The sequence below is a fragment of the Gopherus flavomarginatus genome, chromosome 2, assembly GCF_025201925.1.
Source record: "Gopherus flavomarginatus isolate rGopFla2 chromosome 2, rGopFla2.mat.asm, whole genome shotgun sequence".
Lineage (NCBI taxonomy): Eukaryota > Metazoa > Chordata > Testudines > Testudinidae > Gopherus > Gopherus flavomarginatus.
Window position 1 is genome coordinate 280,045,827 of NC_066618.1, and position 26,511 is coordinate 280,072,337.

General features: G+C 40.0%; 1 protein-coding gene across 2 annotated transcripts in view; it reads right to left on the minus strand.

Moving 5' to 3' along the window:
- TMEM65 (transmembrane protein 65) overlaps window positions 1–26,511 on the minus strand; it is a 50,490-nt gene that overhangs the window by 16,515 nt on the left and 7,464 nt on the right. Inside the window, exons 2-6 of one of the 2 annotated variants that reach the window (XM_050941290.1) lie at window positions 24,642–24,722; window positions 11,987–12,031; window positions 9,000–9,067; window positions 7,688–7,742; window positions 4,760–4,802 (exon numbers count right to left, since the gene is read on the minus strand). In XM_050941290.1, the coding sequence (XP_050797247.1) occupies window positions 4,760–4,802; window positions 7,688–7,742; window positions 9,000–9,067; window positions 11,987–12,031; window positions 24,642–24,722 (292 nt within the window). The remainder of the gene's footprint in view (window positions 1–4,759; window positions 4,803–7,687; window positions 7,743–8,999; window positions 9,068–11,986; window positions 12,032–24,641; window positions 24,723–26,511) is intronic. The other variant, XM_050941291.1, reaches the window with a different exon arrangement.

The window sequence follows — 26,511 nt, forward strand, 5'->3', positions numbered from 1 at the left end:
CTTCCTGCACTAGTAGCTCCAGTTCCTCAATTTTGTTCCCTAGGCTCCTCGCATTAGTGTACAGACATCTTAATTTTTGCCTTTTGGCTTCACTCACATTCTGTACCCTGTTAGGCACAGACATTCTACCACCGACATCACCTGTTAGTCTGTTATCTACACTACCCTTCCTCCTTATGCCAATTCTTCTGTCCACGGCTATATCCCCTATTACTTTGTTTACTTCCTTCTCAAGGTTACATTCTGGCGTGGAGATCTCCTGAACATCTCCCAACCATCTCCCCCAAATTTCTAGTTTTAAGCTCTCTTAATCAGGTCGGCGAGCCTCTATCCTAGAAGTCTATTTCCCTCCTTTCTCGGGTGAAGTCCATCCCAAGAGAACAGTCTTCTGTCCGTAAATGCTTCCCAATGGCCGTACATCCCAAAGCCCTCCTTATAGCACCACTGCCTGAGCCATCTGTTGATCGCCATAATCTTGTCACACCTTTGTCGCCCTTCTCTAGGAACTGGCAGAATCCCACTGAAGATCACCTGAGCCTCGATTTCCTTAAGCGTCTTCCCCAGTCTGGCATAGTCTCCCTTGATACATTCCAGAGAGTATCTAGCCGTATCATTCGTTCCCACATGAAGGACAATCAACGGATTCTTCCCCGCTCCCGCTAGTATCCTTTTCAGCCTCAGGTCCACATCCTGTATCTTAGCACCTGGCATACAGCACACTCTTCTGTTCTCCCGATCAGCTCTAGTCACAGGCCTGTCTATTCTTCTCAGTAAGGAGTCTCCAATCACGTAGACCTGCCTTTTCCTGGTGACAGTGCGCTTCTCTGGTCTATCCCCCGCACCAACTGGCTGCAAGTCCTCTCGATTCCTATTCCCCCTTGCAATCCTCCTGGGGCTTATATTTGGTGTTGCCTCCATTGACTCCTCCCCTCCTCTTGCAGGACTATCAGCTCTTCTCTTTTTCCTTGCCCTCTCTCCTTCAGCAACCACCTGCTGTGCCCCTTCTTCATTTTCCAACTCTGCAAACCTGTTCCTGAGTTCTATTTCTCCTTCACTGGCCTGTCTTTTCCTCTGCCTGGTTCTCTTAGTCACATGCTTCCACCGTCCACTTTCCTCACCCAGCAGTCTCTCCTCTGAATTCTTTGGTCCTGCTTCCATCTGCACATCTGAGCTTTTCCCTTCAGTCTCCTCATGTCTGTACTCCATCATCTGCTCAGACCCCCTTCTGAACTCAACCAGAGTTTGCACCTGCATCTCCAGTCCTCGGATCTTCTCTTCCATCAGCTCTATCAGACGGCACTTCATGCAGACAAAGCTCTTTTCAGGCGCCCCCTCCAGGATCATGTACATGCCGCAGCTTCCACATCCAGTCATCCTCATTGTGTCTTTCACTGCTGCCTCTGTATCAGTCATGGCCTTCCCACCTAAAGCCTGGTACTCAACACAACACAAGCCCCCAGCAGGCACCAGACCACCACTCTCTCCCTTGACTTGCTTGTCTGTTCCTCTGTCTTAGTCTCCCCTGCAACCTCCCCCTGGCAACTCCCTCTGAAACTCCCCTGTTTACAGCTCTGTTGGCTGGCTCCTGTGCCACTGCAGCTGTCTGTGCCGCTGCCTGACTGGCTGGCTACTTATATAGGACCCTTAATCAGGTAAGCCCTGACCCCTAATCAGGGCTCCGCTGCTCTCCCAGCACACTGCCCCTAGCAGCCTCCACACACTCACACACACTACACAACACAATCCACAAACTACAGACTACAAAAACCTGCTCCTCCAACAGAACTCCCTCTGAAACTCCCCTGTTTGCTGGCATGATTTGATAATTTGCTATCCTGATCCATAAAAATGCTGAAGAATAAATTTTCTTTAAAATAAAATAGTAAATAAATAAATAAATAAAAATTCAATCTCCTTAGGGATAGATTTTCCAGTCTGTTTTGATCATTCATTGGCTGCAGCAACCACCAGTGGTGAAGAAGCGAGATGATGATGTGACAAAGATACTCAAATCCTGGAGGGTACCCGATATTTATAATCGGCGCCTTTTGCAATAGCTGAAATGGAAACAAAGGTAGCCCAGAGATCTTTTGTTGGATCCAATATTCCTTCATTAATAGGTAGTGCAAACCTGCTTTGGGATGCTGACTGTAGAATATCAAAAAGTTTATGTTTTTCCTGAACTGTCACCATAGTAATTTCTAGTGTTTTTGTCATATGCTTCAATGATTCCTCAAAGATTTTAAAATCAGCTGAAAGTGGTGTAGCCTATGAAATGGTTTCATCAGGTAAGAAAGAAGATCAGAAGATTTGTCCTGTTGGGCTGGTATTTCACCATCACTTACAATTTGTTGTTCCTCTGCATCTTGAACTTAATGAGGAGAGTGATCAGAATTATAGAAGTCTGTAGCAGGTGACTCATGAATAGATTTCATATACTGTGGGAGAACTTGTTCCTCAAAACTGCAACTATTGAGGCCCTGAGGGACAAATATGACCGTGGTTGTGGACCATATGGAAAGAAGTGGAGGGAATCAAGGAGCATAGTAATAATTAGCATCCTTGGGTTAAATAGGAAGGTCTTTTCCATATGTCTGCCAAGACTTTTTTCTTTCCGTTCATGCAATTTCCTTTTTGGTGGAGGATTCCTGTCAGAGTCTGAAGAGGAGTCAGAGTCTTTGGATGAAGAAACCTCTAATGCAGAAGCTATAACAGGAGGAGGAAGGATTTGAGTGGGACTTAAATCCTTAATTGCATTGACATACTGGTTCAAAGCAATTTTCTTTAGCGGTACCCTGGCTTCGTTTTGAGGAGGGGATGTGTTTAGTACCAAGATAGGGGAACTTCCAGGATTGATGATTTAGGATCTGGAGTGACCCTGAGGTTTGGTGAAGACACAAAATAAGCTTTCGGAACTGCAAATTTAGGTGTAAAAAGGTCCCTGCAGTGAGGGTGTTGTAGATGCCTCTCCTTGCTTTGAAGCTTCCTCAGCAGCTGAAATGCTCGCCCAGAAGGGGCTTTGATCAAAGCTGTAGTGCCAATGAGGGAAGCACTGCAGACGACTGTCCTGACCACACTTACACTGAAAGGGAGAGTGCTGCTGAAACCCATGCCGAAGCTGAGGAAAACAGGTGACTGTCTGAATTTTTCTTCCTTTGAGATCTTTTAGCTGAAGAGGAAGATTTCTGTCGCAGCTCTGTGCTGTGCTGCAGCACGACAGAGCTCCACTGTACTCTCGGCACTGGCAGAACAGCTCCTTTGAAGAACTCCTCTGCCCTCCCAGCCACAGAGACAGCATTCGATGCTGCGAAACGGAGACCTGGCCTACACTAGAAAAGCAGGTCAGTTTAACTACACTGGCCAGGGGTGCAACATCCGCACCCCTGAGCAGTGCTATTAAGCTGACCTAAGTCCCTGTGAAGACAGTGCTACGTCAACAGAAGAATTCTTCCATCAGCCTAGCTACCGCCTCTTTGGGAGATGGATTACCTACGCCGATGAGAGAACCCCTTCAGTCAGTGTAGGCAGTGTCTACATGGAATAGCTGCACTATGACAGCACGGGGCCCTGGCTGCTTTGAGGAACTCCTCCGAGTCTCTTATGTCTTAATTTCTCCTCCATTAAGGTGCCACATTTCTGCTGACTGGAGCACTGGAGAGGTAAGTTGTGAACATCCAACACAGATCTCATAGACCATAAGAAAAAGTCTGGACTGCCTCTACTTTTTGTGAGCTACTTTAAGGACTTGCAGAATCACACACTCAGCATGGCCATGTTCCTCACTTAGACAGTAAAGGCATCTATCGCAGGTGTCAGTCAGAGGAACGATCCCACCCCAGGAGAGACGTGGCTTAAAACCTGGAGATCTAGGCTCTGCCATAAGCTGCTGTCTTTAAAAAACAACTACTGCTAACAAGCTAATTGAAAGGATAACCAATATACTCACAAATATAAACAAAGTAACTATCAACAAATTAACCCCTAACTATCAGACCAATTACTAAATAATAAGATGGTTACAGAGGGACACTATGTGTACTACAGGAGGCGTGGTGGGGAGAAGCAAATCCACACCTGCAAGTCTTAGAGTCCGGGTCAACCAACTTGGGCTTGTACTAAGGGGCTAAAAATAGCAGTGTAGACTTTCCCACTCCGGCTAGGCCTCTAAGACACAACCCCTCCCTTAGCTTCCCCCACACCTCTCCCCTGGGTTTCAAAGCCCATCCAGAAATTGTTAGCTTTTATTTTTGGCCCTGTACCACAAGCCCTGCAAGCCTGAGTCAGTTGACCTGAGTGGTGAGACTTGCTGGCCTGGGTTTTTTTTTCTTTGCAGCGTAGACACACCCATAGTTGTTCTGATTCACAGGCTGAGGCAGTTAGAAGGAACTGAGTGGCAGATGGGATCACTGTGCCCTTTATGTATTTGGGGAATGGGAGCATGAGGGCATGCCGGGAAACCCCCTCCTGGACATTGCTACTGAAAATGTTCCAAACCCCTGTGCTGGGGCACATGAACACCATAATTTGAGAGCCACATGTGCAGTAATTCAAAGAACGCAGCTTTATTTCTGAGCAACACAAGGAGAGAAAGCCAATTATTTTGGTATCTTTATGGGTATCTGGTTGGTTAATACACATTTCAAGAATTAGAAACACCCAAAGGGATTTCTACAGTGTATTAAGCTTTGTTGGGTGGGGCTTTTTGTTGTATTTTTTTGCGATCAAGCAATAACGTACTTCCAGCAAAACCCAGACTTACCCAAGTCCAGCTAAATCTGAAACAAGATTTCCCAAAGCAGCAGCTGAAAAATTGAGAAACAGAAAAGCATTATTTTACAAAACCCGCTGACAAAAGAGTAATTAAGATATATAGCATGAGTATCAGAATTAAGTTTCTTCTCTTACACTGGGATTTCTTTTAGCAGCATAATTTGTAACAGTAGGTCTAGCAGAGCTTTAACATCACAAGTGGTGCACTTATTTTCTTCAATTTATTAAATTCAGGAAATTCACTCAGACCTGGGACACAGCATAACAAATTTTCAGACTGGTTAACAATGGCCATAGCCATCAGCCAACTTTGTAAATCTGACATAGGAGATGGGAGTCCTCAGTCTGAGTCACACAAAAAGGCTTCCAGTCAGTTAGCAGAAGCAGCGGCACTCGCATTAGAAGCTGTATAGCTAGGTATGACAGATATTCCAGTAAAAGGCAGTGGAATCCCATAGACATAGCTTCTGCCTCTCACTGAGGTGGAGTAATTACGCCGACAGGCTAGCGCTCTCCCATAGGCACAGCGAGTCTTTGAGATGCGCTGCAGTGGTACAGCTGCATTGGTGCAGCGGTGCCGATGTAGCACGCTCATGTAGACCAGCTCATATTCTGAGAAAATATATTTTATACATGCCTGAACGAGTAATGTTTTCCATTACACACATTTAAAACACTTATGTTGCAAGAGCAGTACTCGCAAGCAGGTTTACTTTTTTGTTGTTAGATTTGTTTTTAATTAAATTAACATTAAAAAGGTAAAGTCATTCCACCCAAGGCAAACCAATTCCTCTTGCCTTCTAGACCACTGTCCCACATGTGCAGAGCACACACACCACTGAAAGTAAACCACAGGAAGTACTCCAACTTTGAAACTTATATTATTTCTTCTTTATATCAGAAGTAAAAATAAAAGGAGATAATTCAATATTTTGGTGCTGAGGGTAGCTATTAAGTTAAACAACAGTTCACTTGGCCAATGTAAAGGCTGTTAGTCTATCCAACACAGAATAGTCACAAAGCATTCCATGAGGTCTGTAAAATACTAAAAACCACAGTGCTTCCATAAAGCCCAAACCGCCTGTTAGGCTTTGCCTGTCTGTTACTAAATGCCATTGGCAATGCCTAGACACAACTTTTTCAGATCTGGTGTAAAATTTCTAAGACTGGTAATTCAGTCAGTGTATACCAACATATTGAATCTTGTATGGACAAGCAGAACAAAAACCTTTAAATTGCCAAACTAATCTTAAGGATAGTTCTAATTAACTTAGTTATTTAACTGGGAAGAAAATCTAACTAAATTTTATTTTATATAAAATTATATAAATTATATATTATAAAATTTATATATACACACACATCAACATGGCATAATCAGACACCACTTCCCTCTCAATAAACAGTTTTTCTTGACGATACACCTCTACCTTAATATAACTCTGTCCTCAGGAGCCAAAAAATCTTACCGTGTTATAGGTGAAACTTGCTTTGATCCACCAGAGTGCGCGGCCCCCCCTCCGGGAATACTGCTTTACCGCATTATATCCGAATTCGTGTTATATCGGGTCACATTATATTGGGGTAGAGGTGTATTTCACATTTTAACAGGGACTCAGTAAGGAAAATTACAGAGCATGGCACTATTTTTAGCCACATTTTTGCGGCTTTTATGTTTGACATTTTCCAACTGAGCACTCTTTCTAGGGCTATACTAGCCATGTCAAGAAAGTTATTCAAAAAGATCTGCTAATGCTATTGGATTTATAACTAAATTCCTGTTGCTAATGTGTATTTTCCTAAAAACAGAGAAGGAAACTATTCATTCTATGTCCTATTAACTCATATTTGAGGAGAACACCCAGATGGAAAAATTATACACTCTGCATTTCAAAATGATAGAGATCTATAAAATCATGAATGGTGTGGAGAAAGTGAACAGGGAAGTGTTATTTACCCTTTCACAAAACACTAAAACTAGGGGTTCACTCAATGAAATTAACAGACAGCAGGTTTAAACATAAGGAAGCACTTCTTCATTCGACACACAGTCAATGTGTGGAACTCCTTGCTAGGGGATGCAGTGAAGGGCAAAAGTATAACTGGGTTCAAAAAGTATTACTTGAGTTTATCAATGATAGATCCATCAATGGCTATTAACTAAGATGGTTGGAGATACAATCCTATGCCTTCAGGGTTTCTAAACCTCTGACTGTCAGAAGCTGGGACTGGATGACAAGGGATGGATCACTCAATAATTGCCATGTTCTGTTCATTACTACTGAAGCATCTGGCATTGGCCACCATTAATGAGTTACATGAAAATAACTTTTAATAATTTTGTAGTAAAGCAGAATTTGGAGAAGAATTACAGCTAGATTTACACAAGACAAAGTCAGCCCTACTTTCATGTCAGCATTTAAGTGCCATTTTCTCTGCAATTGGAACTTTAGAGTCTTCTTTCAAATAGTATGACAGAATTAAACAATACGTTCCCAATACTGGTAAACAGACAAGATCATTTAAACATACTTAAGAGCTATAGACTGTGGGCCTGATTTTGCAGGATGAGTTCCCTCAACTCCTGTGTACTTTATTTAGAGTTGCAGGCACATAGCAGCTTGCAGAATCAGGCCTCTGGTGGTTTACAGCTTTCCTACACAAATGCCATTTAAAAAAAAAAAAAAAAGTAACACAACAACTGCAATCTATCAATATCTTTAGAGGGTATTTCAGCGGAAAATTCCTTTACTGTAGATGGAATACTTACTTTTAACAACTGAGAGTTGTTTGTCTATAAACAAGATTCAATTATGGAACAAAGAGCAGCTACCTCAAATCCATGTGGCTCATTTTCAGTCTAGATTTGGAATTTGCCATTTTGGTTTACATTTATTATTGTGTTTATATTACTTGCCTGCCATAGTTGTTATTCCCAGGACAACTCCAATCGATAATTCTATTTGGGTTCCCTGGAAATAAAAGTTTGTCTTGTCATTATCTGAGGCATTAATTGTCAGCAATAAGTTAAAAACATTCATACTTTAACAGACTGACGGCTGCTTGCTTCGTTATTTAGAAGTACAGAGATAGGTAATATCATAGCTTCTACCTGACCAATACATCTCCTTCCAGCCTTTCCCATTCCCTTAAATACAAGTCCCTGCTTCATATATTTAGTATCTCCTATATTCATTTCATACTATATATTTGTTTCACAGTGGCTACCTACTGGACATCAGAAAACAAGAGCTCCAATCTCAGCATACTAATTTCCTATTTTAATTCTCTTAGCTAAACGTAAAACTAATGCATGTTATAATTATTCTAACACTTTTACATCTTCAAATGCTAATCAAAATAGTAAGTACTCAGCACCACATGAGTTAGTTACAGCCTTAACTGTCAGATGAGGAAGATGACACAATGCGATTAAGTAGCATGCCCAACCCTCTAGGGTCAGTGGTAAAAATCAAGATAAGAAGATTTTTTGGCCTCTACTCCTGTTCCCACTCCACTAGTTTATTTTGCCTTTAGGAATTATTTTGGGGAACTTCCATGGTCTATGTTATACAGATGTTCAGACTAGACGATCACAATGATCTTTTCTGGCCATTGAATCTATGAACTAAGTAGAAATATTTGAAAGTGCTATTCCAATTAAACCCACCTAGATTAATAAAATACTGTAATAAAAAAGCCACAGCATTTACAGCATATCTATAGGACCACTTATCAGCAAGTCACAAACATTCCTTACAAACATTAAGCATTACAGTACTCCTGTGTGTTATGATGCATTATAACCATTTTATAAGACAGACATGTTTCATGACATGTCTAACGTCACACAACAAGCCAGTGTCAGTCAACAGAAAGAAGGATTGTTCACATATTAAGACTGCTCACACTGCACAGATTTTTAAGAGCAGACAGAAAAAAGCAAGTTCTTTTCAAACCAAGCCAAAATAAGATCAGCTCTAATTTTGCCCCTTCAGCCATGAACATCACTATTCTGAAAAGTGAACAAAAAAAAAAAACCAAACCAAATTTTGAAAATATTCTGCATAAATAAATAAAATGTAAAAATATTCCCAGTGGAAGTACTAAAATGGGACTGAAGTTAACAACATGGTAGAAAAATGTCTTCTGGAAATCATAATAAAATGTTTATTTAATCTGACACACTACAGTTCCTTTATCAAAATCAGACATAAAAACAAACTTACCGCAGCTATCATAATTGCATTATCCAAGAATCCAAATCCTACAAAAGGTATTGCATTATGGAAGAACACTAGAAGAAATGAGTAATAAGAGGTAAGAATCTATAGCTGAGTTCACTAATTTAAATAAATCTAAGTTTCAACTGTTCTTCAATTGCTAGACATCAGATTTAAAAGACAAATTAAGACACACACATGCAGTAGTCCTTCCCCAGCTGCTTTTGTACAGCTTGGTCTCATCCTGACCTTTTTGTTTTCACTGGGTATGCTCACACTACAACAGAAGACCCATAACATGGCTGCAGCTATCCCAAGTCAGCTAACTTGGGCTGTTGGGTTACAAACTATCACTGTAGACATTTGAGCTGAGGCTGGAGCCCAGGCTCAGAAACCCTGCGAGGGTCTATAGTTATCTACATTATCTTGGAGTCCTTAACATGTTCCTGGAGCTGTGTTTTGTTAGACTGTAAACTCCTCAGATCAAGGAGTATGTCTTCCTTTATGTTTCTTGGCTCGTGCTAATGTTTCTACACTTAACTCTGTTCCTCATTTTCCTGCTTGAAGAACTGAGCTTCATCTCCATTTTCTGCATTTCCAACCCTTCCCTTTTCTCTACCTCTCACCTTTCCTCTGATAGCTCAAGAGAAGAAAATGTCACTTGATATAGACTCAATATTGTGGTAACTTGGTATGGGCTATGACATGAGTACCTTCCTTCAATAAGCAGGCTTTCATTACAGCACAATTCTTTCTTTCTGCAATCATTCCCATCTGTTCTGCCCTAATAGTTCTTAGTTTGTGAGCACTTTGGGGAAAGGAGTACGTCTTTGTATGTATTTATACAGCACCTGTCTCAGTGGAGCCTCAGTCCTGATTAGAAACTCTGGGTGCTACTATAATATAAATATTAAATAGGGAATTGAAGAATAACGCATGTAACTTAAAACGTAAATGTGGGGACTAGACTTATCTTAACATCTTTTTTGGCATATTCCCAATGTTTCTGCCCTTTGATACTTTTTCCCAATAGCATCTTAAAATCTATGCTCTTTTAAAATTTACACTATTTTGTAAACATATAAACAACCACATGTGGGAGGGAGAGATAGAAAAGAAAGAAGGGAAAAATGAAAACCTATGAGTACTTATTTCATACTGATGGGAAACCGAAAGGATAATAAAAATGTGAATGGTACAGTCAACTCATACTACCCAGTAGAGGCACCTAGATATACTCCAATTTTTGGAACTAAAATACCATATCTGAATAAATTTTTTTTTGCCCCCAAACTTAAGGTCTAGTTTGGAATTCTGGAACTATTCTACATGACAGTAAAAACTCTCTCTCTTTATATCAGCATTTGAAAATGTGTAGTGGATTGTGACTCTAAACATCTGGTACGTTAGCAAGCTTGAACACTGAGGACATTAGAAAGGCAATAGACAGAAAACATTAAGTGTGACACACTGCAGTGCCTTCCAAGATCTGTACTGTCAACTGTGGATCTGTGGCAAAGGCCTGATCAAACTCTTAGATGAAGTCAATGAGATTCTAATAACTTCAATATGGTTTAGATTGGGTCCCTGAATGAGTAACACTACAAACAACTTACACAACTAAAAAAGGGAAAAGGGTGTAGAAGTGTGTTTGTTCATTGATGTACAAGAAAAAGGTACTTACATTCTGTTAATAAACATAGCTGAACACATAATTGTCAATAATAATTTGGAGTGGGGTGGGTTTTTTCCCTGTTCGTGAATTATCTGTGATGAAAATGGAAGTTATTATGTATTTGTTCATTGTTTCAAGTACTCAATTCGGTCACTGCCTGCGAGTAACTCTTTCCAGGATAACAGCATGAATACTTTTGATAATCTGAAATTTCCTTTCCATTAATATTTGCTTAAATATAAATTGCTTTGGCAAACATTCCTGCCAGTAAATCTGTTTGCTAAAGTGTTTATGGAAGATCAACACTAAGCAGATGTAAGCGCAGTTAAAAAATTAAATATTTAAACCCAGTATATACATATAGGTTTTATTTTCTAGTCTGCCACCACTGCTCCACACACAGATGATAATCTACTTCTGTGGGATAAGAAATCATTTACTCAGACACCACTTCCTGCCAAAAAAAAGAAATTCACTGAATCTTAAAACCTAAAATTTTTAGCCTAATCCCAAACCTACATCTATAGGAGAGAACACTGTGCTATAACCAGGCTGACTTGACTACTAAATTCTCAGAAATTTTATCCAAGACAGCCTGGTTATAGCACAGTGTTCTCTCTTATAGATGTATCTGTGGGATTAGGTTAAAAATGTTAGGTGTTAAGATTCAGTGAATCTCTTTTTTGGCAGGAAGTGGTAACTGAGTAAATTATTTCTTACCCCACAGAAGTAGATCATCATCTGTGTGTGGAGCAGTTGTGGGGGACTAGAAAATAAAAACTATAAATATAGGTGTTGACTGCTAAATTCTCAGAAATTTTATCCAACATCTATATTTATAGTTTCTAGTCCCCCACCACCGCTACACACGCAGATGATAATCTACTTCTGTGGGATAAGAAGCTGAAGAAAAAAAAAAAAAAAAAGCTATTGTATCAACACAGCTCAGAACCAATACACTGTTCTGTATTGTCTCTGAATTTCTTTTCCTATGCAGTAATACTTTGTACTTGGGGTCTGGGTAAACTAGACATTAAGGACAATACACACACCAAAGATATGTGGTCATTTCCCCAATTAGTGTATTATGAAACAACAGCACGGTGGTTGCAGATACTTTTTTAACACCTCAGTGCATTCCAGATGTAGGTTCTCTCACAGTCTCTAAAGAAAATATGTAGATAGCTCCCATTAATGAAAGGATGAGTTAGAATAAATCTGCACAGTTCTGAGAATAAGATAAAGTATTTCAAGTATGAGGAATCAAAGAATATATACAACTATTAACTACATTCAATAAGCATATTTTTTCTTTTACCGTGTTTCAGCTGTCCTGGGGATGGTGGTGCAACTTCCAACTTCTCTAGATAGGTAAAAAAGAAATTGGAAAGTTAGTCTAATCATACTTCCATTTCTTTGCAATATAAAATGTTTACGGTATCTCTCTATTTTCTGCCTTCTAGGGTATATAAAGAAATGTGGTTGTAGTGGAGTAATGAAATTACAGGCATACATCAATATATTACACAAAGATACATCTAAATTGGATTCAAGATATCATCATGACTAACATGCTCTCTAGTAATTTTTAAATATAGAATAGGAAAGCCTCAGACTAGTTCCATATCATTATTAAAAATATCAAAATTATGCAAAGTAATTTGCCTATATTCAAAAAATTTGATGAGCACCTTTTTTTTAAAATTTGGGGAGGAAATTTATGGAAAACAGCAATAAGGCAGTAATACGTCTACATAAATAAACAGTACATTTCATGGTGCACAGGTGAAGCCCTTACAGAAGTATGATTAAAAAAAGAGATACTCTAAGTATATAGCAGATAGCATTTTGTATACAGTTATTGGAAAGAAGGTTCTCTAAGAAATAGCATAGATTTTTCATTGCTGATGCAAGATTAAAAGTAACCAATGCTAGAGTGGCAGAGGCAGCAGCAATTGAGTTCCTGAAGTACGAGCAAATTGTTTAGGTATCCTGGGCCCAAACAATTAGGAGCCTTGAAGATGAGGACAAAGATGATAAGGTGATAAAAAGAAATCAAACGAATTGCAGGGCCCAAAGGAAATTGGTGGTGGTATTCGACAGGCGTTATGTGGACTTGAGCCCAGGAAATGAAGTTCAGGTCAGCCAACATTGACCCTCAGAATATGCAGGCGCTGCCACGCTGATATTATCTTTGCCAGGATCAGGGACACAACCTGAAACTGGGCATGTTATCCAGGCACTGGACATTAAAGCTCTCTCCTACAGATTGCTGCAGAAAGCCTGCAGGAATTGCATTTCATAGGAAAGCACAAAGGAATTCTTGACTGATCACCCAATCATGCTCCAACATGCACATCTGTACTTTGGCTAAACCCTGCAGTACTTTTATTACAGATGACAATGCTTGAGAAGGAAAGAACCCAGCTTTATTCTCAGAGCCCACATCTGAGTTTAAGGCTGGCAGAAAGAAAATATTCTTTTAACAATGAGCAAGTTTGAACTAGAATAATTGAGACACAGCCATGAAACTCCAGAATACCATATTTTGCAGAGTCACTTTGTAGTATATAAAACCACTGCTTTAAAGCACAGAAATTGTAAGACTGTAACCACATTAATGTCACTATCTTATCAGCAAGATAGTCCCAACAGTTGAAAGACCAAAATTCTAGATGTAATTAAAAATTTGAAATATATTTCACTGTACATTCATACACAAAAGCTGGTTTTGATCTTTTGAATTTTCAAGGTTTAGCATAATGAACACAAGCTATGGTCTGTCTGATTTTTTTAAAACTAGAAAGGGACAAATTGAAACCTTACATATCAATACTAAAGGAAAAAGAAGCAAATTTTTCCCACAAAAAAACCCCAGTAACCCCTGGAACCTCAATAGAATGTTCACGCAGAAGCTTCGGTTTTAAGAGTTATCATCATACTATAAATTCAATACACAAATAAGAAGTATGTGTGCCTCAAAAATGAAAGCAGTCCTGGCATCTCACCAAATCTTCTGACTAAGGCACACAACTGAAGGAGACACCAGAGTGTGTCCTGCAGCAGGAGGAATGAAATGGAAAGAGAACCTTACTAGCATGCCATTGGAATAACCTGTAGAAGTGGAAGTGGAAGGCATTCTATATTTTCTGATAACTGAGGCCCAGCAATTAACTAGGGAAGTGGGTTTTTTTCCCAACAACTTCTCAAATCTAAATTCTTTACATGTTTATAATTGATAAATTGTTTTAAAACAAAATTAGATTTAATCGCAAAAGGATTAAGCTTGAAGGACATAAATCTAAATGCTAATACAGCACTGTTTTTCCAATTTGTTCCTAGTTCAGCAAAATGACATAAAATCTGCTGACTTGGGCTGATTTATACTCTTTCAAGCAATATTCAGCAGTTTAGATCCAGGTTTTTAACTTCCATCTGAAAGGAAAATGATTAGATGAGTAATAGCTGGGGATATTCAGTAAATCAGTTAAGTGTACTAAAGAAGCACTATTGCTAGTTTGTAAGTGAACAAACTACTAAGAAATAAGGATACAATGAAACTGGCAGCCTTGAAGAAATACTAGTAATCCAAGTCATAACTTGTTATAATTTTATACAAAAATATTAGAATCAATCTTTACTACTATAATCCTGCAGTCAGCTATTGGGGATACTTGATATGGGGATGGATGCTCCTATAAATACATAAGATACAGCTGGGCAATATCAAGCCATGTAAAAGTGTTAAAAATCAAAACAGCACATTTTGTAAGAAAGAATAATTTCAGATACTGTACAGGTCATATTTTAAATTGTCTCCTCCAAAGCAGAACAGAAAAGAAATCATTGCCAGCTGTTTAACAGTGGATGCTGGGAAAGGGTGAGGAAATAATATGAACAATCAAGGAAAATACTAATACTCTGGATCTAGTACCCCTACCATACGCAGATTGAAGGATAATTTCTTACCTGGAAGTTAGTTTCTGTGCCTCAGATCCATCAATCCAGAACACAAGGTTCTCTCCGACCTGCCTGTCAAGGCAAAGCCAGCAAATCACTTGCCAAGATAATCACCATCAGGACAGTGAGGGCTTTAAACACACAAAACAAAAGACCCAAAAGTATTTTCCATGTCTATCAGAAAGGTAATCTAATCTAAAGTCCTTTATAGGAGTATCCATGAAGAGGAAAGGGACTATGCCAGGGAAAAATTCTGGACTGGTGGATAAGATGCACAGAAACCAGATAACACTTACTTGAGAATCCTGAAGGAGGTGGACTCTATATAATAACTGTTAAGCATAAGGCAAGACAGCTAACCAGTTGTTAATATAACTCACTGGGATAGCCTCATGAGACAGTAGAAGTATGAAGATCTCTAAAACCTAAAAATGAGATAGAAGTACAGCAAACACTTTGACTCTAATGTTTAGTGAACAAGTTCATTGCTTTTCCAGTGGTTGTCTTAGACATTTCAGGCAGGAAAAGCCAAAACACAAGCCGACAGTATCTAGAAACAAAAAACTTCAGCCACTTGTTGTATATAATATAAATGATTTTTAGTTGTTATACCAGTCAAAGCACAGAAGGATGTTGACTAGTGAAATGACTAAATATATGCTGTACCATGTTAACTATTTAGTTAAGCCCCCCCACCCTCCAAAACAGCTTAGCAAAGTAGTCACCTGATACACAGAGCATAAGAAAATATGTGATTCCACATCACCACTGGAAAAAGATATTTACATCCATAAAATACTCTGCATATTTGTGGTGCTGTTCATACAAAGGCAAACAATCAACCGAAATAATGGTAATCTGCAGAAAATTCTATATGCAGTGTTGTTGTAGCGTATCAGTCCCAGGATATTAGAGCGACAAGGTAGGTGAGGTAGTACCTTTTATGGGACCAACTGCTGTTCGTGAGATACACAGAGCTCTTCCTCAGAGAATTTTAGTCACATCTCAAGAGAGTGCCTCATCCCTCCCTCAAAATCTGAGAAATTTCTACAGTTATTCAATGTTTCTGTTTCCTTGGTCCTATTCTTACATCTGAATATCAAATTATGTATAACACACAGAGGATTATTTTTAAAAAATAAATATTTAAACTAAACTGCCTTCAGTGCTACTGGACCACATTTTGTACAATCTCCACAGAAGGCGCTACAAAGAGAACGAAAACATTTAAGGTAGTAACAACATGACACCCCATAATTACTATAAGTATTACATATAAGTGATGGGGATTGAACCCAGAACCTCTGGATCTAAAACCCTGAGTCCCTACTGGCTAAGATAAAGAACCAGGTTCCTTAACTGAAAGGTTGTAGCAGACAAACCCACATATGTGGACTAGCCATTAGAAGAAGACAGTGACACCATATAGGGTGATTACACAAGGAAAAGCAACAAGCTGCTATATTTATGTATGGTAGTGACAAAAGTGTGCTTGGCACCTCATACATATGCATTAACATAAGGCTCCTTCCCTGAAAAAAACCTACATTATGTCATGTTCTCAAACATACTTCAGGATTAAGAAACTCATTAGTCTGCACATTTCCGTAAATCACACACAAAATTCAAATGCTGTATATTACTACAAGATGTACAGAGCTTTGGGTACCAACTTCTATCATCAGTGCTTATGATGATGTGCCCTACCAAAGTAACTTAGCATCTCTCTCTTTTTTTTTTTTTTAAATTATGTATATAACCTCACAACCTTCCTATGAGGTTGGTCACTGCTATTCTTCCCCATTTTACAAGTGAGGGACTAACACAGAGAGAGACTTGATCATGGGCAAATCACTACCAAGGAGATCTGAGGCAGATCAGGGAATCTAAGCCAGTTCTCCCAAATCCCAGGCTAGCACCTAAAACAATGGAACAGTTTTCCCTCTCTCGTCTAACTCTACTTCAGTACCTTAAATTTACAGATTTATTTTAGAACCACAGAATACAGAAATGTTGGGCTGGAGTGGACCTCGAAAGGTCAGTTAATCCACCCCCTGCACTGAGGCAAGACCAAGTAAACCCAGGCAGATGTTTGCCTAACCTGTTCTTAAAAACCTCCAATGATGGGGATTCCACAACCTTCCGTGAAAGACTAATCCAGTGCTTAACTATTTTTATAGTTAGAAAGTTTCCCCTAATATCTAACCTAAATCTCCCTTGCTGCAGATTAAGCCCATTACTACTTCTCCTACATTCAGTAGACACAGAGAACTGATTACAGTCCTCTTTATAACAGTCCTTAACACATCTGAAGACTTCTCAGGACTCCCCTCAGCCTTCTTTTCTCAAGACTAAACATGCCAAGTTTTTTTTTTCAATCTTTCCTCACACAGCAGGTTTTCTAAAATTTTTATAATTTCCGTTGTTCTCCTCTGGACTCTCTCCAGTTTATCACATCTTTCTGAAAGTGTGGTGCCCAGAACTAGACACAAGACTCCAACTGAGACTCACCAGTGACGAGTAGAATGGGACAATTGCCTCCTTTGTCTTACATTTATTGTAGAAAAGGTAGTAATTAAAGGGTAGGCTGAGAAAGCTGGAAGCTAAATTAAGGGGGTGGGGGTTTGTTTGTTTTTTTTTTTAAGGTCAGGTTTGGCCTAATGGCATTTCAGTTCTTAAGACATATGCACTTAATGCATGGTTTCACTATGACAAGTAACTAAAGTGGCATCATATGTTTCCATTTTCATGTCTCCAAAGCCAGAGCACATCTGCTAGTTTTAAATATAGACAGCAGTTGTTTTGGTTTTTTTTCTAACTGCCAGTGCTGCAGACAACCTGAACTCAAGTTTTTCTTTCTGCATCATGCATCATTATAAATTAAGCTTCTGTGGTATATACGAGCTCGCACAAAGAAGAGGGCAAATTTTGGTATGGAAATTGGAAATTAGTTAATAATTCTGTTGATCCTTCATGAGAAGGAGCTGGATTCTATTCGCTCCCTCGTAGCCCTTAAGCATCAGGAATAAATCTTATATTTGTCACTAAGGGAAGCAAATACTACTCTAAATGCCAACTAGAAACTGTTATTAAGTCAGAAGATGTCATTTCATTTTTCAGTGCAGAACCACACTTTGAATATTCTTTGAAAAATTAGTTTGAAAGGCCAGTCTAATGGAAGCCAGCTTTGATACGCAATATCTCATTCTTTTAGTCTGAGCCCTGGTCTACACTAGGGGAGGGGAATCAATCTAAGATATGCAACTTCAGCTATGAGAATAGTGTAGCTGAAGTCAACATATCTTAGACCGACTTATCTCGCATCCTCACGGCACAGGATCGATTGCTGCCGCTGCCACTCCCCCATTGACTCTGCTTCCGCCTCTCGCAGTGGTGGAATTCTGGAGCCGACGGAGGAGAGATCGGGGATCAATCTATTTATCGCATCTATTATAGATGCAATAAATCAACCCCCAATAGATCGATCACTACCCACTGATCCAGTGGGTAGTGTAGACATACCCTTAAAATTATACAGGTTCTTAGATAGCCTATTTTATATGTTCAATAGAATATGGTCATACAGAAGTATTTAAAACAATTTCTTTGGCTCCTTGAGAGGAGTGAAGCCTAATAAAATAGAATGCAGTATGCAACCATGAAGAAAGAAGCTCTCACAACACCGAAATCCATAACAAATATGTTGGATTTTTATACCAAGATTCAAAATACCCTTTACTGACACTATATTAAACTGGTTCTTCAAGTTGTGCACCAGAAGTGGAGTACATATGGACAACACATGAGCCCCATGCATTTGCAATTGAAATCTTTTAGTCAACAGCATCCACTCGAGCTGTGTCCTCATGCTCCCATACTGAGGGGAAAGCGATCCTAATCGCTTCTCAGTTTCCTTTGCCAATACAGAATCCAGGTGCAATAAAGGTCATGGAATACATATGGACAACATCTCACTGTTATTGTAGGGTAAGTAACAGTTTTCTTCTTGGAGCAACTGTCCATATGTATTCCACTTCTGGTGACTCACAATCAGTAATCTGATGTGTACGAGGAGGGTACTCATAGTCAATTTATATAAGGATTGCCATCCAACTCTGCACAACCAACCAATCAGATCTCAAAACTTCAACCAAGGAATAACATCTCATAAAGGTATGGACTAATCCCATAGTCACTTTAAAAAAAAAAAAACACCTCAGAAACAGATACGCTTCTCAGGGAAGCAGAAGCTGCCTGAGCTCTAATGGAATAAACCCTAATCTGCACCAAAGGATCTAAACGGATTATTTCTAATTAGTGTTAATGCAATTAGACATCTACTTAGATAACCTCTGGATAGATACAGCCTGACCTTTTAACATGTTCTGGCCATGATGTTAACTGAGTAGGTATGTGATCCCAAAAAACCGACAGGCACTGTATATCCCCAGAAGTTTCAGCCAGCTGACATGAGAGGGAGCGTCCTCTTCAGAACAAAAGCCCTGAATTTTAAATGTTCCCAGAAGCACTCCCCAACCTATTGCATTGGCATTCGGTAACCACTGCTTTGATTGACGGAGGGCAGGAAAAAGGGACTCCCTGACCCATGTTATATTCCATCCACCGTTGTAAAGAGTGAAGTATCTCTGGAGGCACCTCAAAGGTGCTCCATGTCTGCAGCTTGGGCAATACAGTAACTTCAGCCATCACTGAAGAGAGCAAAGGCGCAACCTCACATATTGTATTATGTATGTGCATACGGTCATATGGTCCAGTATCCTCAAGCATACTCAGATTGTGGTCAAAGGGTGCAACTGGAGACCTCAGTGAAGCTGCTGAATTGTCTGGAACTGTTCAGATGGAAGGAAGGCCCTCAAATTCATAGACTCTATCAGGCTCCAATGAACATGATTTTCTGAGTTGGGTGCAAAGTTGATTTGCCCTTTTGAGAACAGACCTAGACAATCAAAAAAGTCTAGCATGAAAAGTTGACAAGACTGAGGACCTGTTCCTTGGATAGTCTCTCAGTAACCAATCGGTCCAAGTGCAGGAAGATATGAAGTCCCTTCCTCTTGAGGAAGGCCACCAGCACCATACATGCATTTGGTAAAATCGCATGATGGGAGCTGATGATAGGCTAAAGGGGAGGGACCATATACTGGTAGTGGTGGCCAGCAATAAGGAATCTCAGGAACTTCCTGTGGCCTGGGAAAATTGCCATGTGAAAATAAGCATCCTGGACGTTGAGGGCAGCAAACAGGTCGTGATTCGAAGCCAGGAGAACGGTAACCGGAGCACCCAGGCAAAAATCTCATGTACTTGATGTGTCTTGAGAGCATGAGATCGAGGATAGGTCTCATTCCCACCTTTGGACATGGGGATTAGGAAGTACCAGGAGTAAAAGCTCTTTCTGTGATGGTGATGAGGAACCTCTTTGATACCCTCCCCAGTACACACGGTTCATACCTGCTGTGACAGCAGTGAGTTCTGAGAGGGATCCCTGAAGAGGGATGGCGTAGTGGGATGGGAGCGGGGAATAGAGAGGAACTGAATGATATAACCCAATCTCATGTTGCTGAGGACCCATCTCTCCATAGTTACTGTCTCCCAAGCATCGCAGAAGTGAGAAAGCCTGTCCCAGCATAGCTGACAACTGAGGCACTGCTCTCAAAATGCCCAAACAACATGTCTAGCCAAAAGAGTGGGCGGATGGGCCATTTGAGAAAAACTAGACCCAGAAGTTTTCCTTCTCCATGATTTGTATCCCTTTCTGGGGAAATCTTGATGCCTCACAGGGTGGGAGGACTGAGGATGATATTGCTGCTGGTTCCCAAAATGACATTTCATTGAGGCCTGGGTATAAATCCCCAATGAAGATAGGGTGGCCTGGGAGTCCTTGAAAGAATGTAATGTCTCCTCAGTTTTCTCCAAGAATAGGAAGCAACCAAATGGCAAGTCCTCCATGGTTTGCTGGACCTCAGGAGCTATACCAGAGTTTTGTAACCATGATTTCTTCTCATTGTTACAGCAAAGGCCCTGAGCCTGGAGGAAGCACCAGCGACATCCAGGGCTGACTGTAGGAATGTCTTGGCCACTAAACGGCCTTTTGTAACAAAGGCCTTGAACTCCTGCCTGGAAGATTCTGGCAATTTGTTCACAAAACTGGACATAGCATCCCAGTTCACAAAATTATATTTCAATAACACAACTTGCTTGTTTGCAATGAGCATCTGCAAAGTGAGAGTCAAGCAGATCTTTCTCCCCATCAAATCTAGCCTTTTGGACTCTTTCTGTAGCCACTGATTTATACCTTCCTTGTCTTACTTTCTCAACTGACACTATCTCAATCAGAGAATTTGGAGCTGGATGACAGAAAATAGACTCAGAGCCCTGCATTGGCACACAGCATCTTCTGACAGTGAGCTTTGCTGTGTGCATTAACAAAGCCAGGACATTACACAGGGCTTTACCAGGCTTTAGTATTGCTTTGTTTATAGAGAACAATTATCCAAGGAACCAATGGAGAATAACCACCTATATGTAGGTGTTTTCCTGTACAAACTCAGCCTGAATTCCTAAGGCCAATGCCATGCACCTAAGCTAATCATGATACAATCTGAAGTCATCCAGCACTGAAGATGAGGACTCAATATTTCTGTGTCATTTGGTGATGAGGACAAAAATATAGTTGGGACCAATGGAATCCCTTTAGAAATAACATCTGACTGCCGTAATGGTTCAGGATACCCCATGGCAGAGGGAGCCGATGGCTGCAGGCCGGGTGGTTCTGGCAGGGAGACCATTGTAGGTACAGGTGAACTCACTCTACAGTGAACAGACAACCAGCATTTCTCCAAACAAAGGACTTCCACAGAGGCCATTGTGAATAAGGATAATGCATTGCCAACCAGAAAGAACTAAGCCAAGGTCTCATGTGTCTACTGCAGGAACGGTACCGATCCCAGTACCGACTGTGATTCCTGCTGTGTCTTGATGACCTTTGAGATATAGAGCGATAGGAAAGGGGAGGGAAATGCTTTGAGCTTGACTGCGAGGATCCCTCCAAATAGCTTGACTGTGTCAGTGGGAGCAGCAAAGAGTCCTGTGGCACCTTATAGACTAACAGACGTTTTGGAGCATGAGCTTTCATGGGTGAACACCCACTTCGTCAGATGCATGTATTCACCCAGGAAAGCTCATGCTCCAAAATGTCTGTTAGTCTATAAGGTGCCACAGGATTCTTTGCTGCTTTTACAGATCCAGACTAACACAGCTACCCCTCTGATACTTGTGTCACTGGGGTCACTCAACTGGGCCACCAAACAACCTCACAGTGGGTCCCAAAAGAGGGATCGGTAACAAAAACGAAGATGGTCCAAGGACAGCAGATGCAGGCTGCATTGTAGAGAGCATCAGTAACAAAGATTCTATGCACGTCAACAATGATCTTCATGTCAAGCAGGAAGTCGACAACAACCCTGCACCAAGAGTAAACTGCAGTTCCGAGGATGGCATCAGCAACAATAGTAAGTTTGCCACCAAACCAAGGGGGGATCTGAGGATGCCAAGGATGATAGCACTGCAGTCAACTGGTCTTGAATGAGCGGTGAGTCAGGGATAGAAAGGCACAGAAAATCTGCTGCTGCTTGATATACAGTCAGGGAGGAGACCGACAGTCTCAACAGGTGCCTGAGGGCAGTACTGAGTCAATAGTACAGGCTTTCTTTGCTCCGACCTCGGTACTGAAGAGTGGGCTGACAGTCCCACTCTAACCCATGGACGGGGAGACTCCCAGTGCTCTTCAGTACTATTCTTAGGCAGAGACGTCAAGTCCAACCTCTGGAATGGCCCTGGCTGTCTTATGAGGGTTTTTTTTTCCCTCAGATAGCCCAATGAAAGGGAGCAGTCCCTATTCCTTCTGCTTGAGTAATTTGAGTGTGGCTGAGAGGCCCCAGCTCTGGTGCTCTTTGAGGGGCCTGACTTTCCAAAGCAGTTCCCAGTGTCTAGGCAGGCTTCGTTGCCTGCTCGAGAAGGCGCTGCTTCAATCTTAAGTCTCTAACTATCCGGTTCCTCTTCTTAAAGGACTTACAAATAGAGTGCCTTCCCTTAGTGTGTCCTTCCCCAAGGCACAACAAACATCTATCCTCACCATTTTAAAAACAAGCAGTACAAAATGAATAATTCAAACATGACTTCCAAGGGAATCCAAAGAACAGAGGGTAAACAGACTATCAGAGATAAATGGAATGTGGCAGACAGGCTGAGGAAACACCATTTAATAAAACTAGAAATGCTGACATGTGCCATGACTCTGCTAAAGTTTAGCAAAACCTGGGCTATATATTAAAAAGCACATATGTCTATCTAAAGAATAAAGTATTGCAATGAACACTGCGGAAGTACCTTCAACTTCTTTCAGATAGCATTGAGAGAGTCTTTGGATGAAAAAGAAAATTACATCCATTGGATAAAACATTTTTCTGAACTTCTGCCTTTAGAACCAAGTAAATATGGTTTATAGGGGACAAAAACTGAAAATTCAAAGAGTCATCAGAAATGCAAGGACAAGTTTAATTGCAAGCATTGTCAGTACATGTCCCAAGACTCAAGCAAGCATATTATTTGTTATGAAGGAAAGTTTCACACAGAGTAAGAGTAAACTAAAAGAAGATACTTTTTGGTGTTGGAAGCAGTTCCATGATATTTTTTTAAAAAACGTGATCTCCAACTGTCTATTAATCTAGCCATTTCTATATTTTTTTTTAAAATGGAACTAACTTAACAAGATTTGTAACATTTGCCCTGATTACTCTGCTTGTAAACCATATCTACCTGCATCCACTGTCGAATTTGTCTTTTTATACTGTAAATTCCTAAGGGCACAGACTATTTCTTCCTCCTTCTGTACAGCACCTAGTACACTTTGACTAAATAAAATCGGCAGTGGCTAAGAGCTGGCAATACAGAGTAAACTTTTCTCCTTGCTTAAGTAAAACCCCACATTTTATTTTATTTTAATTTAGATGACACATCAGAACTAAGCCTCTGATGAAGAAAATAAAGGAACTGAGCATATGCACACTTTGAATACCGCTTATGGCTGCTAAAGTGTTTTTAACTAGGATAGTAATGTGAACCGTAAAAATCAAACTACACATTTAGTGCTAGCAGAATGTTGATCTCTCCTAAAAGTCTTACTATATTAAAAAGTAGCATATTTTCCTCTAGAAAAGTTAGTTAAAAATCTAACTTCTTACAGGTATAAATGTATTCCTTTTACAGATATAAGATTACTACTTTTACATATATTTTCAAACTTAGACCCCACTCCTGCGAACACTTATGCATATACTGAACTTTAAGTAATCCCATTAACTTCAACATGACTACTCACATACTTGAAGTTAAAACACAGGTAAGCATCTGCAGGACCTGGCCTTAAGGCTCAAATTTGTAAAGACATGCATGTAAAAGTGTGCAAGCATAATTTATGAAGTAACTTGACACAAAATATATATGTAAAATTGCACATGCACAATTTTGAAAATTTAGGCCTAAATCTAAGTTAGAATGTTCCATTTCATTTCACCTATGAATAGTAATTACTGCTTTGGGGTTGTTTTTTTTAAAAAAGTAACACAATATTTTTAGTGGTGAAAGTTGTTCAGTACTAGGGTACTGAATGGTATAAGATACATGTTGCCAATGTTTACAGAGTGAACAGGGCTATTTCAAAAAAGCATTCCTGTTTCAGTTAAGTTAAGATACAGTTCATAAGCCTCTCCACAAGGAGAAGGAAAAGAACAACTTTCTAAAATTGAGCTAAAAAATTCCTATAATAATTCTTGGGCCTAGCTGACATTCTTGAATTATAAACAAAACTGCAAACTTTATTCCTGCTAACAAAACATGCCAACTGCTTCAAAACAAGCAAGCAGAAGTATGTCAAACTGATAATTCCCTACATTTTTCATGCTGCATAAAGCCAGCAAACATAAGAGATTTTACCATACCAGAAGTACTAGTTGTCTCTGGTGATGTTACCTGCTTCATTGCCTTCTCAAAGGGTACCAGTGGTTTTGGGTATCTGGATGCTAAACGTTTTAAAAAGCAAAAGCAGGAATAAGTCATTCTTTAGTAGCTTATATTATTTAAAACCATTCCAACCACCATAATTAACCTGCCAGAAAGGATAGGGCCTTTATAACTGATGGAGAGGCATAATACCATATACAAAACTCCCACTGATTGCAGCATCATTGTCTTTAATAAGATGTTTTTGTGACAGTAAAGTCTGCAGCATCAGGCGCTGAGAATTTCTAATTGTACATAGAGAACTACTGAGAATAGAGAAATAGATGCAATATCAAATTAAAGAAGTGGTCTTCATAAAAACATACTGACAGAACACTGCAGAATGGAGCACAAAGCGAAATCAGGTGAATGAGTCATAAAACAAGTTAAACTGCACTAAACAGTTTGTTGCTGAATTTAAGGAAAAATGGACAGCTATATGTTATTTAGACATTTTCTGAGACAAATTCCAGGCTAATTCCGTTTTAAATGATTAAATGCTTCCTTTGTAATTTAGACTATTAAACCCTACCCCACTTTTGGTACACTAACAACATATCAACAGCCTCACCCTGGAGTGCTTTCTACAAGAAGTTCCTGTTTTCACAGGTTATAAACGTGGAACTAGGTTCAAGTCCTAAACAAAATCAACACAATATTAGGTTTGCAAGTTTAAACACAGAACAAGTCAGGAAATTAAAGTTCTCATAGCAATTTTAACTTGCCTATATGGCACACAACATGTATATTAAGGTAAATTTAATCTTGCAAAAATACTACATGTGTAATGAGAGTAAGATAACATTCCTATGAGAAATTTAAAATTGAGTTGCCCAACTATTTGAATTTGCAATTTTATTGTTGGATTGACATAGGGTTTTGTATTTTTTTTTAAATAAAGATTAAAATGTAGAGGAATATAGGAATAAAGAAAACTAGATGAAGAACTGCTGAGTTGTGCAGCTCTGTAATGCAACCAACGGTAGTTATGCAACTAGAAACTAAGATTTTCAACTCCTCAAGAGCAGTACATGTTAAAGCTTTTTTAACTTTGTAGATTAATATTTTTCATAACTGAGGTATCCAATGAAATGCCTAGTCTTCAATCTTTTCTCTCTGCTCCACCTGCATCTGGTGCTGATTGTTCTGCAGGCTACCAGAGGTGCTATAACCTTCGTGCTACCCACATTTGTGGAGGGGAAAGATTAGCATGAAAGATAATCCAGACTATTTTTTACAAGACAAAATAGTTTCATCTAGGGATGAGGAGAGTGAAGAAATCCAACTTTTGACCCTATTTACTTGGTGGGGTAGTTGTGGTGTTCACTGATGAGAGAGGTCTGACCCAGGTCTCTCTATACTAATAGAGTTACCTGTGGAGTTTTTAAGCCCAATTGGGCATGAGGCCTTGGCTACACTTGAGAGTTACAGTGCTGTTGGTGGCTTTATTGCGCTGTAACTCACTCCCTGTCCACACTGGCATGGCACATACAGCGCTGTATCTCCCTGGCTATAGCGCTGCTTGTACTCCACCTCCCCGAGAGGAATAAAGAGTATAGCACTGCTGCTGCTGCTGCACTGGGGAGCCAGTGTAAACAGGGAATAACCTTAGCACGCTGTGTCTGAACTCTGAAAGCTTCCCATAATCCTTTTAAGTGAAGGTTCCGCTCTTTGTTTTGTTGTGAACTCCGGGCTCCGGGAGCTGCTTATCAAAAAAACAAACACACACAGCTGCTGTTTGCTGTGAATGAGCAGAGGCAGGGGGCTCCCTTTGGGATGCCCACAGCTAGTGTTTGCTTGAGGAGAGAA